The 12,684-nt window shown below is 36.3% G+C and overlaps 2 protein-coding genes and 1 pseudogene across 2 annotated transcripts; all 3 read right to left on the bottom strand.

Moving 5' to 3' along the window:
* Window positions 1–2,352: 2,352 nt before the first annotated feature.
* Window positions 2,353–3,048, bottom strand: LOC143576576 (transcription factor MYB77 pseudogene; annotated as a pseudogene).
* Window positions 3,049–5,880: 2,832 nt separating this feature from the next.
* On the bottom strand, window positions 5,881–8,046 carry LOC143576578 (uncharacterized). The gene is made up of 2 exons (XM_077060638.1): window positions 7,901–8,046; window positions 5,881–6,535 (listed from the first exon to the last, which is right to left on the bottom strand). The coding sequence occupies exons 1-2, from the start codon at window positions 7,940–7,942 to the stop codon at window positions 5,924–5,926; spliced, it is 654 nt and encodes a 217-aa protein (XP_076916753.1). The 5' UTR covers window positions 7,943–8,046; the 3' UTR covers window positions 5,881–5,923.
* A 1,442-nt stretch (window positions 8,047–9,488) lies between these two features.
* LOC143576577 (GDP-Man:Man(3)GlcNAc(2)-PP-Dol alpha-1,2-mannosyltransferase-like) lies at window positions 9,489–11,463 on the bottom strand. The gene is made up of 6 exons (XM_077060637.1): window positions 11,091–11,463; window positions 10,822–11,008; window positions 10,660–10,728; window positions 10,369–10,562; window positions 9,970–10,079; window positions 9,489–9,891 (listed from the first exon to the last, which is right to left on the bottom strand). The coding sequence occupies exons 1-6, from the start codon at window positions 11,402–11,404 to the stop codon at window positions 9,656–9,658; spliced, it is 1,110 nt and encodes a 369-aa protein (XP_076916752.1). The 5' UTR covers window positions 11,405–11,463; the 3' UTR covers window positions 9,489–9,655.
* Window positions 11,464–12,684: the final 1,221 nt, after the last annotated feature.

The following is a 12,684-nucleotide window of genomic DNA, read 5'->3' as shown; positions in this document are numbered from 1 at the left end:
CGATTTGGTACGGTACTGGTATAATACCAATTTTTGTGTCTTCAGTAGCGGTACTATGCCGAGCATTTTTGGTACCGGTATAAGGGATTTATACATGGCGATTTTTGGTATTTGTATTGTTACTGATCTCGAAAATCACAATGTATGGTTCTCTTGTATTGTTACCGAAAGTTATCGACACGACACCGGTTTGGTACTGATACGGTACGATATTTGAAGGTAAAAAGATTAAGGTATCGATACTAAAATCTCAGAAAGCGGGTATCGAATTGATACTGAGAATTCTCTGTTTGGTACCAATAGCATTTGCTCATCCCTGTGACCTCCGACTTTGATGCTGAATACACTTTTTTTCTTTCAAATTTCAAAGTAATAACCTCTTTTTAATTTCTGCCGTTGTAACCCAACTTTCACTTTCATTCTAGGTAATCTTCACCTTCAACATTCATTCATTTTAATCATTTCTTTTTTTTTTTTTCGTTTTATTTTGTTTGCATCTTTGATCAATTTTAACACACGCGCTTTAATTTATTCACAACTAGCTGTTTGATAAAATTTTTGAGTTAAAAATAATTTTTTGTAGTTCAATATCATTTGATTTTGGCTGTCATTGTGCTGCTTTGAACCTGCTATAGTTTGTTTTCAGCGGAACTAAAAATCCCTAAAAATTAACCACGAAGAAGCTGTGTCTGTATTTCAGGACACTGAATAAAAGTTAATTGGGATGAATAGCGCGTCCATACAATTGTTAGTTGTTTTTTAATTGAGTTTGTTACTGAATTGCCTGTATTTGCGAATTGTATTAGTTAAAGATCTTCAATTCCTATGCGTTCGTGTAGTTGTTAACACTAGAAAGTATGATCGCTTACGGAATCTGAATCATCACAAATGTATTACCCCTTTAGAAAATGGTTGTGAATAAGAGAAAATCCACATTTAAGTGCGCTTGGCGGAGGGAATCCAAGTGAGTGGCCTGCTGGTTATCTGCAACTAACGGATTCGTTACCTTCTTGTGAGGAAAACGTACAATAGTGGTTGGTATGGAATGCTAGATATGCAAGTCTACAACTAATGGATCTTTATACCATGTCTAAATCGTGTTAGATGCTGGGTTGTTTGTCGTTTTCAACATATTTTATTTATTCGAGGCTTTGACGAGCAAGTACCCTCAAACAAGAAGAATTGGGTTCGGTTTATGTAATTTTGTTCACTTTATGTATGACTTAAAAAGTTAATTTTCTTATACGAGACACATGGCGCAAACATTCACAGATCGAGTTTACAAAAATCACGAACACGTTTAGTATTTTATAGTTCGAGTTTACAAAAAAAAATCAACAGTGAAAGTGAGGATATTGGGAATGATAGGACCAGTGCAGCATTCGTTTTTCTTTAATGAAATCATATCAGTAAAATCAAATATGCATGCCTTCAAATTTGAGGTTTCCCAATCAAACTACGCAAATCAAATTTGCGCATTTTACTGTTTTCTCATAATTTCATAACTAATGCACGATATGCATACCTTTGGTTTGCAAAAACTACACAGTATAGGAAAATAAAAATCATCCCACACGGGGTCAATAAACATGCCCCATGGGATAGAAGAGATGCTATAAAAAGTTGAGCTATGAGTTCTCTTGAAGTTCATCTTTGCGTTTGAGGCATTGAAACAATACATGAGCAGGGGTGTGCAAAGTCGGTTCGGTTTGATTACCATTGGTGTTGGTTTCGGTTAAATGCCCATTGTATTTTGTTTAATTATATTTTCCTTTTGTTCAAGTTGAAAAGGATCGATTATAGCATTCCAAGTTGTTATAGACAGTCTCAACATGAATTTAAATGTTAGAAACTAAAAATGGAGGCATAAATGACATAAACAAATGTACAGAGTTTGTAAAAACACAAACATGTAATATTCGGTTCGGTTTTGATTAAAGTCGGTTTACAAAGACACATTTTCAGTTCACCACATTCACCTAAATATAACCAACCAGTTTTGTCAGTTACGGTTAATTTCGGTTAACAGTTTGTTTTTCGCTTATGGTTCGATTTTTCCTCACCCTAAATAGTTCGTAAAAACACAAACATACAGTGTTCGGTTCGGTTTCCATTAATCACTTAACGAAGACACATTTACCGTTCACCACATTCACCTAAACATAACTAACCAGTTTTGTCAGTTATGGTTAATTTCGGTTAACACTTCAGTTTTTTGCTCAACCTAAATAAAATAATAACCCACTTTACAAACGAAACAAAATATAAATTTTCATTAAAATAAAATTTAACTTTGCCAAACTTCCAATGTCATCCAAAAAAAAAAAACTCCAAAAAGGCAACTTTCCGATTCTAACCTTTTGGGGCTAAACTTTGGACCGGGTCACAATCATGAACCTCCGGCCCAAACCCAGGCCCATGATCAAAACAAACCTTTTCCTGGGCCCGTAACTCATCAATATAAACCCGAACCTCTTTCGCTATCATACGCTTCATAACCGTCACCAGACACGTGTCCCCCATCTCAACCGTCGACTTCCCATCCACGTCATCCTTTTCTGTTACAACAACTTCCCCGGGTGGCAACTGCATGAGCACCGTCTCCGGTCCATCACAACTACCGTGATCCGCCGACACACGCGAACACCGCCTCTTCACCGTTGACTCACTCGTTGACCGTCTCAAAATCTCATCTCCGACGTCAACTCCGGCGACTCGCCGTTGCCGGAGAGTTGAGTTCCAGTAGTTCTTAATCGCGTTGTCTGTACGGCCAGGGAGAAGCTTAGAGATAGTGGACCACTTGTTACCATGCACGTCATGTGCTTTCACGATGACGTCATCCTCATCGGGAGTGAACGGACGGTGCTCCACGGAGGGGCTGAGCTGGTTGCACCACCGGAGACGGCATGACTTGCCGGATCTCCCAGGGATACTGGAGCTGATTAAGGACCAGTTTTTCGGTCCGTGTTGATTAATCATTTTGACTAGTGTGGCGTCCTCCTGTGGACTCCAGGAGCTTTTGGTTTTGGCGGAGAGTGGTGACGTCATTGGGCAATTAAGATGGGAGTTTGTTGTGGAAACGGTTGAGTGGGTGTTTATGAAGAAGAAGAAGAAGAAGAATAAGGAGGTTTGAGGGAGGTTAGGTATAACCGTTTTGGGGGAGAGTAGTTGGCGTGAGTGCATGACTTATAAACTGCTCTCGTGCGTCTGTTTTTGTTTATTTATTTTTAAGTTGAAACTGAGAAATGAAAATAAATCTATGACTAGATCAATTAATGTCAGTGTTTTAAATATCGGTTTGTAGTGGCGGGTTGAACTGGTAATGCTGGGTTTCGCAGAGGCCAATAGTTTAAGACCGGTATTTTGGGCGGTTTGATTGAACTTTGAACCGGCGTTTTTTTTAAATGTCGAGTTTAAATCCAAGAGATTTTTGATATTTTGTAGCCCGTATTTTTTTAAAATTACTTTTAGCGTAACGATTTGAAACAAGCTAGTAAGCCTTTGGATTATTTTTTAAAATTAAGTGCTTTTGTATTATTTTTTTATAATGGGTTAATTTTTAGATTATATTTTATTATTGAATTATATACTTCTAGGTTATTTTTCGAGCTAAAGTTGCGTTTATGAAATTACAAAGTAAACTATTTAACCATGTTGAACATTCCGGTACAACACGAATCAATCGGTTGTACTATTTTTTAGCCCAATCCAGTACGGGTTAAAAACAGGTTTTTAAAACATTACTTGTAAGCAACTTGATCGGATCAATAAAAAGTTTGAAACGGGTTCGTGCCTTAATTAAAGCTCATTTAGTTATCGAGCATGGGGCCGAGTCTTGTATGAGAAGCTCTTTGTGTATTTTTTGAGCTTTCTCTCTTTTGGACTTCTATGTATTAATTGTACATTGCACAACTGAGTTCGAGCTGAGCTTTGGCTCGTTTAAGGTATTACACGAGCCCGAGCCGAGCTTAGGTTTTTTAAGGTTTCTTTTCAAAAAACTAGAAAATTAATTAAAACACATATAAATTAATTAATAAATGATAAACGAGCGGAGCACAAGCTTGAAAAGTGACTCGTGAGCCATGCTCGGGTTTTAGAAAAAGATATCGAAACAGCTTGAGCTCTCGTAAGTCAAAACGAGCCGAGTCTAGTAAATGCATAAGTTTTATAAAAATGGATACTCGTATAGTAACTTTTTGATACACGACTAATTGCAACTCGTAGATGCTCAATTAACAACTATAACCCATCTATACTATACACATGTTTAAACACAAGGGCATTACTATACACATCTATACTATACTATACAACATTAAAACTGTGACACACAAGTTGACAACATTTGGAATAAGAGTATGTTTGAGATTGAGTTTGAAAAATATTTATTGGTTTATTGGCTTTTTTAAAAAGTTATTTTGAAAAGCCATGATTTGAGACATTTAAAAAACTGCCTTTTAACCCTTTTAAAAAGCTAAAATAATTTTTGTGATTGCTAAACACATTTTAACTTATTGGTTTTTTGAAAACACCAATAAGCCAATACGTATTTTTTCAAACCCAATCCCAAACATGCTCTAAAATTCACAAAACACCCACGTCATAAAAGCACATATTTTTTTTATTACCACTCAATATACAATTTTATAGGCACGTATATTTTTTGTTGTTCAAGAAAATTCAGATTTAAAATAAATTTATGTGAACTTACAACCAATAAGGAGACTCCATCAAATCTATAAATAATATTAAAAAAAATCAAGAGGCGTATTCCTGAGAGTACCTAATGTTTGTTGCAACTGATTGTGCAAGTTATAACGGCCAAACACCAATATGACACCTAAAGTAATCATACTTTTTTTGCATTTATATATTAGTTGGGTTGTAGTTGATGCATGTTTAGGTATGTATATACTTTTTTGTTTTGCATGGGAAAAGGAAATTTTTATTTTATTTATGTAGTCAAAAGCGTAGCGTAACTGCGTAAGAAAGATAAGGATGGATCATAAATATAATACTTTACTTCATTTACCTAAAATAAAAATAACTGCAAAACCGTAAAAACTAAACAACATATATTTCAAACCAGCCAATTTGCTTCAGCTTAAAACTATGCATGGAATCTCAGGTTTTCATTGTGTTAATACAAATATTAAAAGTTCTTTTTTAAAATTTTAGTTTTATCCCAAGGATAAAGTATTTGAAATCGTCTATTTATAATTTTATATTAATGCCATATAATATTTGTTTAGCGGCTCAAAATTACACCTATTAAATCCTTCTAGTGCTCTAGTATCAAGTCCCAGATCGATAAGGGTTGGGCCTTACATTTGGGCCAAACAACAATTGAGCCAACATAGTAGACTACACACTGTGGGCATTAACATGGGCGGTAAAGGGTAGACTACACGCTGTGGGCATTAACATGGACGGTAAAGGAAGGGTGGGGGGGGGGGGGTGTGAAGACCGACGGTAAAGGGGGTGTTTTGTTGGGGCCATCATTCTTTTCACTCTCTTTCTCATGCACACATACATATATATGTATATATATAATGGGACGGTAAAGGGCTTCAAACCGTAGCGGGACAACATAGTGGAGGGGCTTTAAAGCCCCCTCCATAGTGAACAGCCTTATGGAGATCGTTCTGTTAACCATTAGGACAGAAGAGAGCATCCAACACCAATACCGCCAACCCAAAGCCCTTTCAAACTTGACAATAACAACCAGATTGGATGAGAAATATTATCTTCGAATTTCTATTCTATAAACTAAACGCTAGTCAGATAGTTAAAATTTTATCATTTTTGGGTATTTTTTTTAATGTTTGATACAAATGAAATCAATACATGTGCCAAAAGATGAAAAGAAGCTTATATTAACTCAAGTATAAAATCTGCTTTAACTTAAACAAGATACAAAATCCTAATACTCATTAAAATGAATAGCACCCACTTTCCAAACAATGCAAGTTGTTGTAAACATTATGGTGCTGATGACAACAACAGAAGTGATAATAACAAACACATCCCAACCAACCGGGAGCTCAAACGTCAAACCTTTTTTCGGCATTCCTCGCTTGCTGTCATCCAACAAGTTTGTCGGTGCTTCTGGAAGCCCATATCTATTTTTCCCTGTAATTCTATCGGTCTCCCTCAACGCTTCGAGCACTTTGCTTCCAAGTTCTGGTTTCTTATCGGCTTTTGGTTCTGACTCACGGTTACGAACCCTTGCTGCCTTTAGTTTCTCTCGTGCAGTTAGTTTCAATCTTTTTGGAGAACTGCTTGTGTCTGCATTCGATGCAGCTTGTTTCGGTTCAGAAAGCTCGGTTTCAAAAGTGGGTGACGGTTGATTATTATCTGAAGTTTTGTCACTGGTTTCTGTTGTAACGCGGTCACTGTTTGCAACTAGTAGAGGTTTCACATATTTTAAAAGTGTTGGTTTACTGAAAAGAAGGGTTCTGGAACGGGTCGGGAAATGCTTGGGATTGAGTATTGGAACTCCTATGCACACTCGTGGGGCGGTTTGATGGTTAGCCTGTGTTCAGTTTTCAAATGTTACATCATTAAAATTTAAAACTGTCTTCAACATTAGATATTAAGTGAATTCAGGATCTTTTTCTACTGATTTATGAAATTTCAATATTAGATTGTGCATCTGTTGGAATTTGGATATTTGGGATAGAATTTAATAGCAATCTGAAGATCTAAGAACGCTTATGTATTTATCGATGTAAAAATTGGCGTCTAACACCTAAAGGAAATTGCTTAATCATGATATTCAAGCTTATCCTAAATTATCTAATCAGATTCAGAATCAAACACGACAAGCAATTCAATCACCAACACTTGTTGAACTAATCCAAGCTTATACAGACAAATGAGCCTAGGGGTGTGGACGAGCCAAGCCGAGCCGAACCCAAGCTTGCTAAGGCTCGACCTCGCCTCGTTGTAACTTATGAAGGCTCGAGATTAAGCTCAGCTCGTTTAGAGCTCTATCTCTTAAGCTCGAACTCAGCTCATGAGTAGTTTTTCAAGCTTGAGCTAAGGCTCACTAAGGCTCATGTAAACGATCCAAGCCGAGCCGAATGTAAACGAGCCAAGCTGAGCCGAACCCAAGCTCGCTAAGGCTCGACCTCGCCTCGTTGTAACTTATGAAGGCTCGAGCTTAAGCTCAGCTCAATTAGAGCTGTTGCCCGCTTGCCTTCTGTTTCGATGTAATCTAAACTTTTCTTTAAATAAAAAAATAAAACAATATTTATAAGCTAATTAGAGCTCTATCTCTTAAGCTCGAACTCAACTCATGAGTAGTTTTTCTTTTTAAGCTTGAGCTCGGCTCGGGCCGGCTCGTTTATTATGTATTAATTATTTAATTATTTTATTAAGTTATTTGCAGATATATATTTAATTATAACTTTTATATGTAATTATAATATATACCACTCGGTAACTTTTATCATAATTATATACATAATAATACTTATTATATAAATATATTAAATAAGACCTATATGAATAAAAAGCTGTTTAGGCTCGCAAGCCGGCTCAAGCTCAACATGTAAAGCTCGCTCGGGCTCAAGCTCATTAATTAAACGAACCAGCTCGACTCGAGTTCTCAACGAGCCGATATCAAGTAGCTCACGTGCAGCTCGGCTCGTTTACACTCCTTTATGAGCCCTAATTTATCATCAGTGCTAACTTCAAACATGACTCAAATCACCATAGCAAAACTTACAACTATTCAAATTAACCGTACGATTACTAAGCTAGATTCAAACATAATATACAATTCAATCACCAACACCTGTTGAGCTAACTCGTGCATTTACAAGCCAATTAAACCCTAACTGATCTTAAAAAATGAAAATTAAACCGTAGAAGAAGATGATGATGATGAAGATACCTTGGAAGTGAAGCCGACGAGTGAATTAAGCGAAATAACCATTGGATTAGATTTTAATTGTTCACGTTCCAACCATTAATAAGATTATTGAGATTTGGGAGAAGAAGAATAACAGTGGAAATGAATATGTGGCGCTAAAGTGTTCCAACCACAGATTATAAATTGTTATTTGCACTTCTTCATAATATTGTCCTTGTATTTTTAGTTGGTTACATTTTTGGTTTCACAAGTTTATAAGATTTATGATTTTAAAAGTCACATCCAGCATCCTTTTGTATATTGACAAGGTGGCTAAATACGTGTGGTCAATTATTCACGATTGGGTTAAGATACCAAAACTCGTTAATTTTGGTGAAGGTGTTACTCGAGCATACTAGCTAGGACTGTTCAAAAAGTTCGCGGCTTAAAGCTTGGGCTCGTGGCTCGCTCAAATAAAAGTTGCTAAGAAAACTTGATTTAAAACAACCTGAGCTGAGTTGGATCATTTTTGTAACCGGGCCAAAATCGACCTAAGCTCGGCTCGGGTCATGGCTCGGCTCGTTGGCTCGATCTTAGGCTCGTTTAACTTCAAAGTCGAGCTCCAGCCTAGCTAAGCTGCCTTGTTTAATTTCGAGCTCGAAACCACCCTGGCTCGACTAGGGGTCGACTCGTGAACAATGATGATAATCCCAGCAAGCATAAAATGAATGAGGAATGTCTTGGTGTGCAGTCCATATCAACGATCACATGTTAGGTGATTTGGAAATCAATGAACTTTTTTTTATAGTGTCCCGTTTTCAATGTCTGAAGCGGTGAACGATATCAAATTGGCCTTCTTTTATTGGGTGAAGCATAGAAGCAAACGTTTGAGCTTGGATTGGAATAAATGGTGTAAGTTAATTTTGTAAAATTCACTTTATAAGTTGGTTAGTGTTTATTTATATTTTGTACTTTTCTTTCCCTGTATGTTTCAGGCTTCTTGCTTCTTGTGAGTGATCATCTTTTGTTTTTTTTAATGCTATCGGTCTTTTAAAAAATAAGATAAAATTGTTGCAACAAAAGTAACGTTTAGATAGCAAGTGTAAAATGTAAAAATTTTAATAGGAACAATGTATGATGCTTTCAAAGTATCCAATTTTGACAATTTTGTACATTGCATATTTGTTTTTGTTTGTATCAATTCTTTAGATTTATGAAAAAGAAGTTATGAAGATGACAAAATGTCCCTTAATTTAGCAAATTAAAATGATAAAAATCATAGTCAAATTACCAAAAATCAATTATACCTTTTTAATCACGATAACTATACATTGCAATTGAAGGTTATCTGTTATTCGAATTGGTATTAACGAAACCAAAAATCGAACCAAACAGATCCTGAGTTCGTTTTTCTGTTTCTTAATTTTCAAATCAAATCATCATTGTAATCGTCAAAATTCTTATTTTTATCGAATTTATATTCATTTCCAAAAAATAAATTTCAAATAAACTGTAAAGTATCCTATTAACTCCTTAATCACAATGAAAGGTAACATGTGTTAAATGTTAGTACTTTCATCAAGTCAAGTATTCGACCATGCTTTTTAAACATGTGCTCTTTTAAGACCACCTAGCATACGAACGTATATCATCACATTTATCCTATACAGGCGTATATCATCAAAACACATCACATCAGTAGGGTTTCTAAAACCTGTGTGGAAACATCAACTCGCATTTACCACCTAAAAAAAGCGACTTTGGGCATCCTTGTCTTCATCTTTCACGATCTTAAGTTCACGGGTTTAAAATTGGTTTAATCGCAGCTTTAAAATCTTCGTAAAACCTCTGCTCTGAAAACCTACTAGCTCGTTTTCTTGCAGCTGCAGCCATCTCATGTTTCTCGGATTCTGACATTCTTAAAATCTTCAAAATTGCATTTGCATATTCTTCAACAGTTTGGGCAAGAAACCCAGTTTCCTTTCCTTCTTCTGGTAACACGATGTCCATCTTCGGTCCAGCTGAATTATGAGCTGAACCACAATTTAAAAAATGTCATTTAGCACAATTAGGTAATAATAAAAGTAATCCAGCATGGTTTGTTTAGTTACCGATGGGTATGGCTCCTGCGGCCATGTACTCTACCACACTAATGCCAAAATGTTCATCTATCATTGAATGGATCCCTGCTGTTGCATCCCCCAATAGCTTTACTAACTCCCTGCATTGAGAAAAAAAAGTCTAAAGCTTTTGACTGATATGGTGGTATGAGAATAGCATTATTTTGATCCATTTACTTATGAATTGTTGGTAGGCCTGTGGTCGAAACAAGCACTCAGTGAACTTTTCGGCATGAAGTGCCTTTATTTAACCAACATGAACAAGAAAACTTGTTCGTAACTGCTCGTGTTCGTTTATAAGCCTAATTGGTGGGTTTTGGGATTATCTCCGATGGGTTAAGCAGATAATTTCAGCACATATAACAATATATAAAGCCAAGTGAGACAAACCTGTAGGCCACATTCTTATGAAACTCCACATCATCTTCTACCTTGAGTTCAACAGCTAAATCTTTAAGATTCTGCAATCTTGCTTCATCAGCATCGTTTCTACAACTACCAACGAATTGGAGTTTGGGTCTAGAAGAATCTAAATCTAATTTACTGATAGATAGTGCAAAAGCCTGAAGCTGAAGAGGATGCGCCTGACATACAATTTTTGAAATAACCAAAAATGAGAAACCAGTTCTTGTAGATTTCACAAGCTAATTTACTTTAAAGGTTTTCGTAAAGAATACACACCTTTTCTGGTCGAAATTGAGCCACTGAAATGATTATTGGAGGTTTTTCTTTTCTTTCCAGTGGTAGTGCCTGTTAAGTTCACAATTGGTGACACATAATGGCGTTTGAGAACAAAACCACGTTTATTATTATTATTGCAAATTAGCAAAAAAGAAAACAAACCTGCAATCCGGTTGTATCACAAGGAGGATATACTCGTTTAATTCGATTTGGAATTCCCCAAAGCTTCTCAATATGCGAATGCGTCCATGAAGAATTTACCATAGCAAGGTTTGCACAAGAGCCAACAAATCCATACATCCAACTAAAAATTGTGTAATAAACGAGTTTGAGCCGTGATAGAAAAACACTGTCACAACAAGTACCGTTTCAGTCTTTCATACTAGATTAGTTATAACAAAAACAAGAAATCAAAGAAATATGCAGCAAACCTGTTAGCAACAAAGGCGTCATTATTATACATGGAACTCTGTGAATGGACTCGCGAGATCATATCTAAGCTGATTGTGGGATAATGTGTATAGCAAATAACCTTACACCCGAAAAGCCGAGCAAGTGGATAAGTAAATGCATATCCACTTGTATCCAAATAGTACAATGGAGCAAATTTGGTCAAAGCTTCCCATGAAAGGTAGATTGAACCGAGACTTTGACCGATCATAGTGAAACGAGGATATGTTTTTTCTTCTATCCATTTCCTTTTGTGTAAATGCACAACCTGATATAAACATCTTACAGCAATCATAAACTTTACTTAGCAGATTTGACAATACAGCTTCAACAAATTAGGATTGTAAAATCAGATACGACAAAATTAGAACTGTAAACGAACCAAACGTTCGGCGGAAAGTCTGTTTATGTTCGTTTGTTTAATAAATGAACAAGCATGAACATGGAATTTCGTTTAATTAACTAAACGAACCACCACGAATAGAGGCCATGTTCGTTCAATTGTGTGCGTGAACGTTCGATAATGATAACGTGTTCATTTACGGCTGTTTATGTTCGTTAGTGTTTGTTCATCAAAGGTTTCAATATTTTTAATGACTTTTCTAATCTTACCATATAAATTTAAGCAAAATAATTAACTACAAACCAAAGATACCTATGACTATAAGTATTATGCGATTACTTTATATGTAAATTAACATATGAATACGAATGTTAAAAAATACACCACCCCAAACTTGGTAACCAGACCGGACCATGGACCCTGACCATTTTTGGTTAGCCAAATCAACCAAAACATTGTTGTGTTCATGTACCGTTCATGAACAAGTTAATTTCCTTAATGAACGACCATGAACAAGAAATTTCATTACGTTAGGTGTTCGTGAGCCATTCGCTTGTCCAATAAAACCCCTTCAGCAAGCGTGTTACGTGCCATACTCCTTATCCCATGATCTCCATGACACGTTACCCATGCACTCAATTTCACTTCATGTTTCCATTTATTTTATTTAGTTACAAAGTGTTAGTGGCTAGTTTAGAGTTAGTAGTCGTGGATTAGGGATTTCATTTCTTGTTGCCTAAAAGGCTATCTAATTTCAATATCAAATTATGAATGAGAAATATGAATCAAGTCTAAATTATCTCTACGCACGAACATGAACAAGGCCTTGTTTGCCTCGCTTACAGCCTAATCACAATCAATGATACAATACAAATGCAAATTATTAATCACATCTTCATCATCATCATCGTACTCAGTATATCCCACCAATAGCAAAGCTACGGTAGGGTCTGAGGAGGGTAAGATGTAGACAGCCTTGCCTCTACCCCCGTAGGAATAGAGAGGCTGCTTCCAGTGAGACCCCCGGCTTGATAGTAGTTTGCATCAAGCCTTGGACATAAGGCACATAACATTCAACCATTGGCACACCGGCCGATTGGTGCATGTACCCTTGTCTTTCGGCTATCAACGCCACCACGTGATGCCTGATTAACCTTCCGCCACTTTTAACGTTATTTTCACGAGATTAGTAAAATAACGTCAAAATTAGTGCAATTAATCACATAATGCAC

The sequence above is a fragment of the Bidens hawaiensis genome, unplaced genomic scaffold (genome assembly GCF_021521415.1).
Source record: "Bidens hawaiensis isolate Kalapana, Puna unplaced genomic scaffold, B.hawaiensis_p1.1 tig00028244_1, whole genome shotgun sequence".
In the NCBI taxonomy this organism is placed as follows: domain Eukaryota; kingdom Viridiplantae; phylum Streptophyta; class Magnoliopsida; order Asterales; family Asteraceae; genus Bidens; species Bidens hawaiensis.
Note: the sequence above shows the minus strand (reverse complement) of the source record. Positions and strands in the feature narration are given on the sequence as shown.

Excerpts from the sequence above, each read along its gene's own strand:
- LOC143576578 (XM_077060638.1), bottom strand. The coding sequence starts at position 7,942 with ATGGTTATTTCGCTTAATTCACTCGTCGGCTTCACTTCCAAG. Across the intron at positions 6,536-7,900 it reads TCGTCGGCTTCACTTCCAAG|GCTAACCATCAAACCGCCCC; the intron begins GTATCTTCATCA and ends AACTGAACACAG.
- LOC143576577 (XM_077060637.1), bottom strand. The coding sequence starts at position 11,404 with ATGATTGCTGTAAGATGTTTATATCAGGTTGTGCATTTACACAAAAGG. Across the intron at positions 11,009-11,090 it reads GACGCCTTTGTTGCTAACAG|TGTTTTTCTATCACGGCTCA; the intron begins GTTTGCTGCATA and ends TTGTTGTGACAG. Across the intron at positions 10,563-10,659 it reads CTCAATTTCGACCAGAAAAG|GCGCATCCTCTTCAGCTTCA; the intron begins GTGTGTATTCTT and ends ATTGTATGTCAG.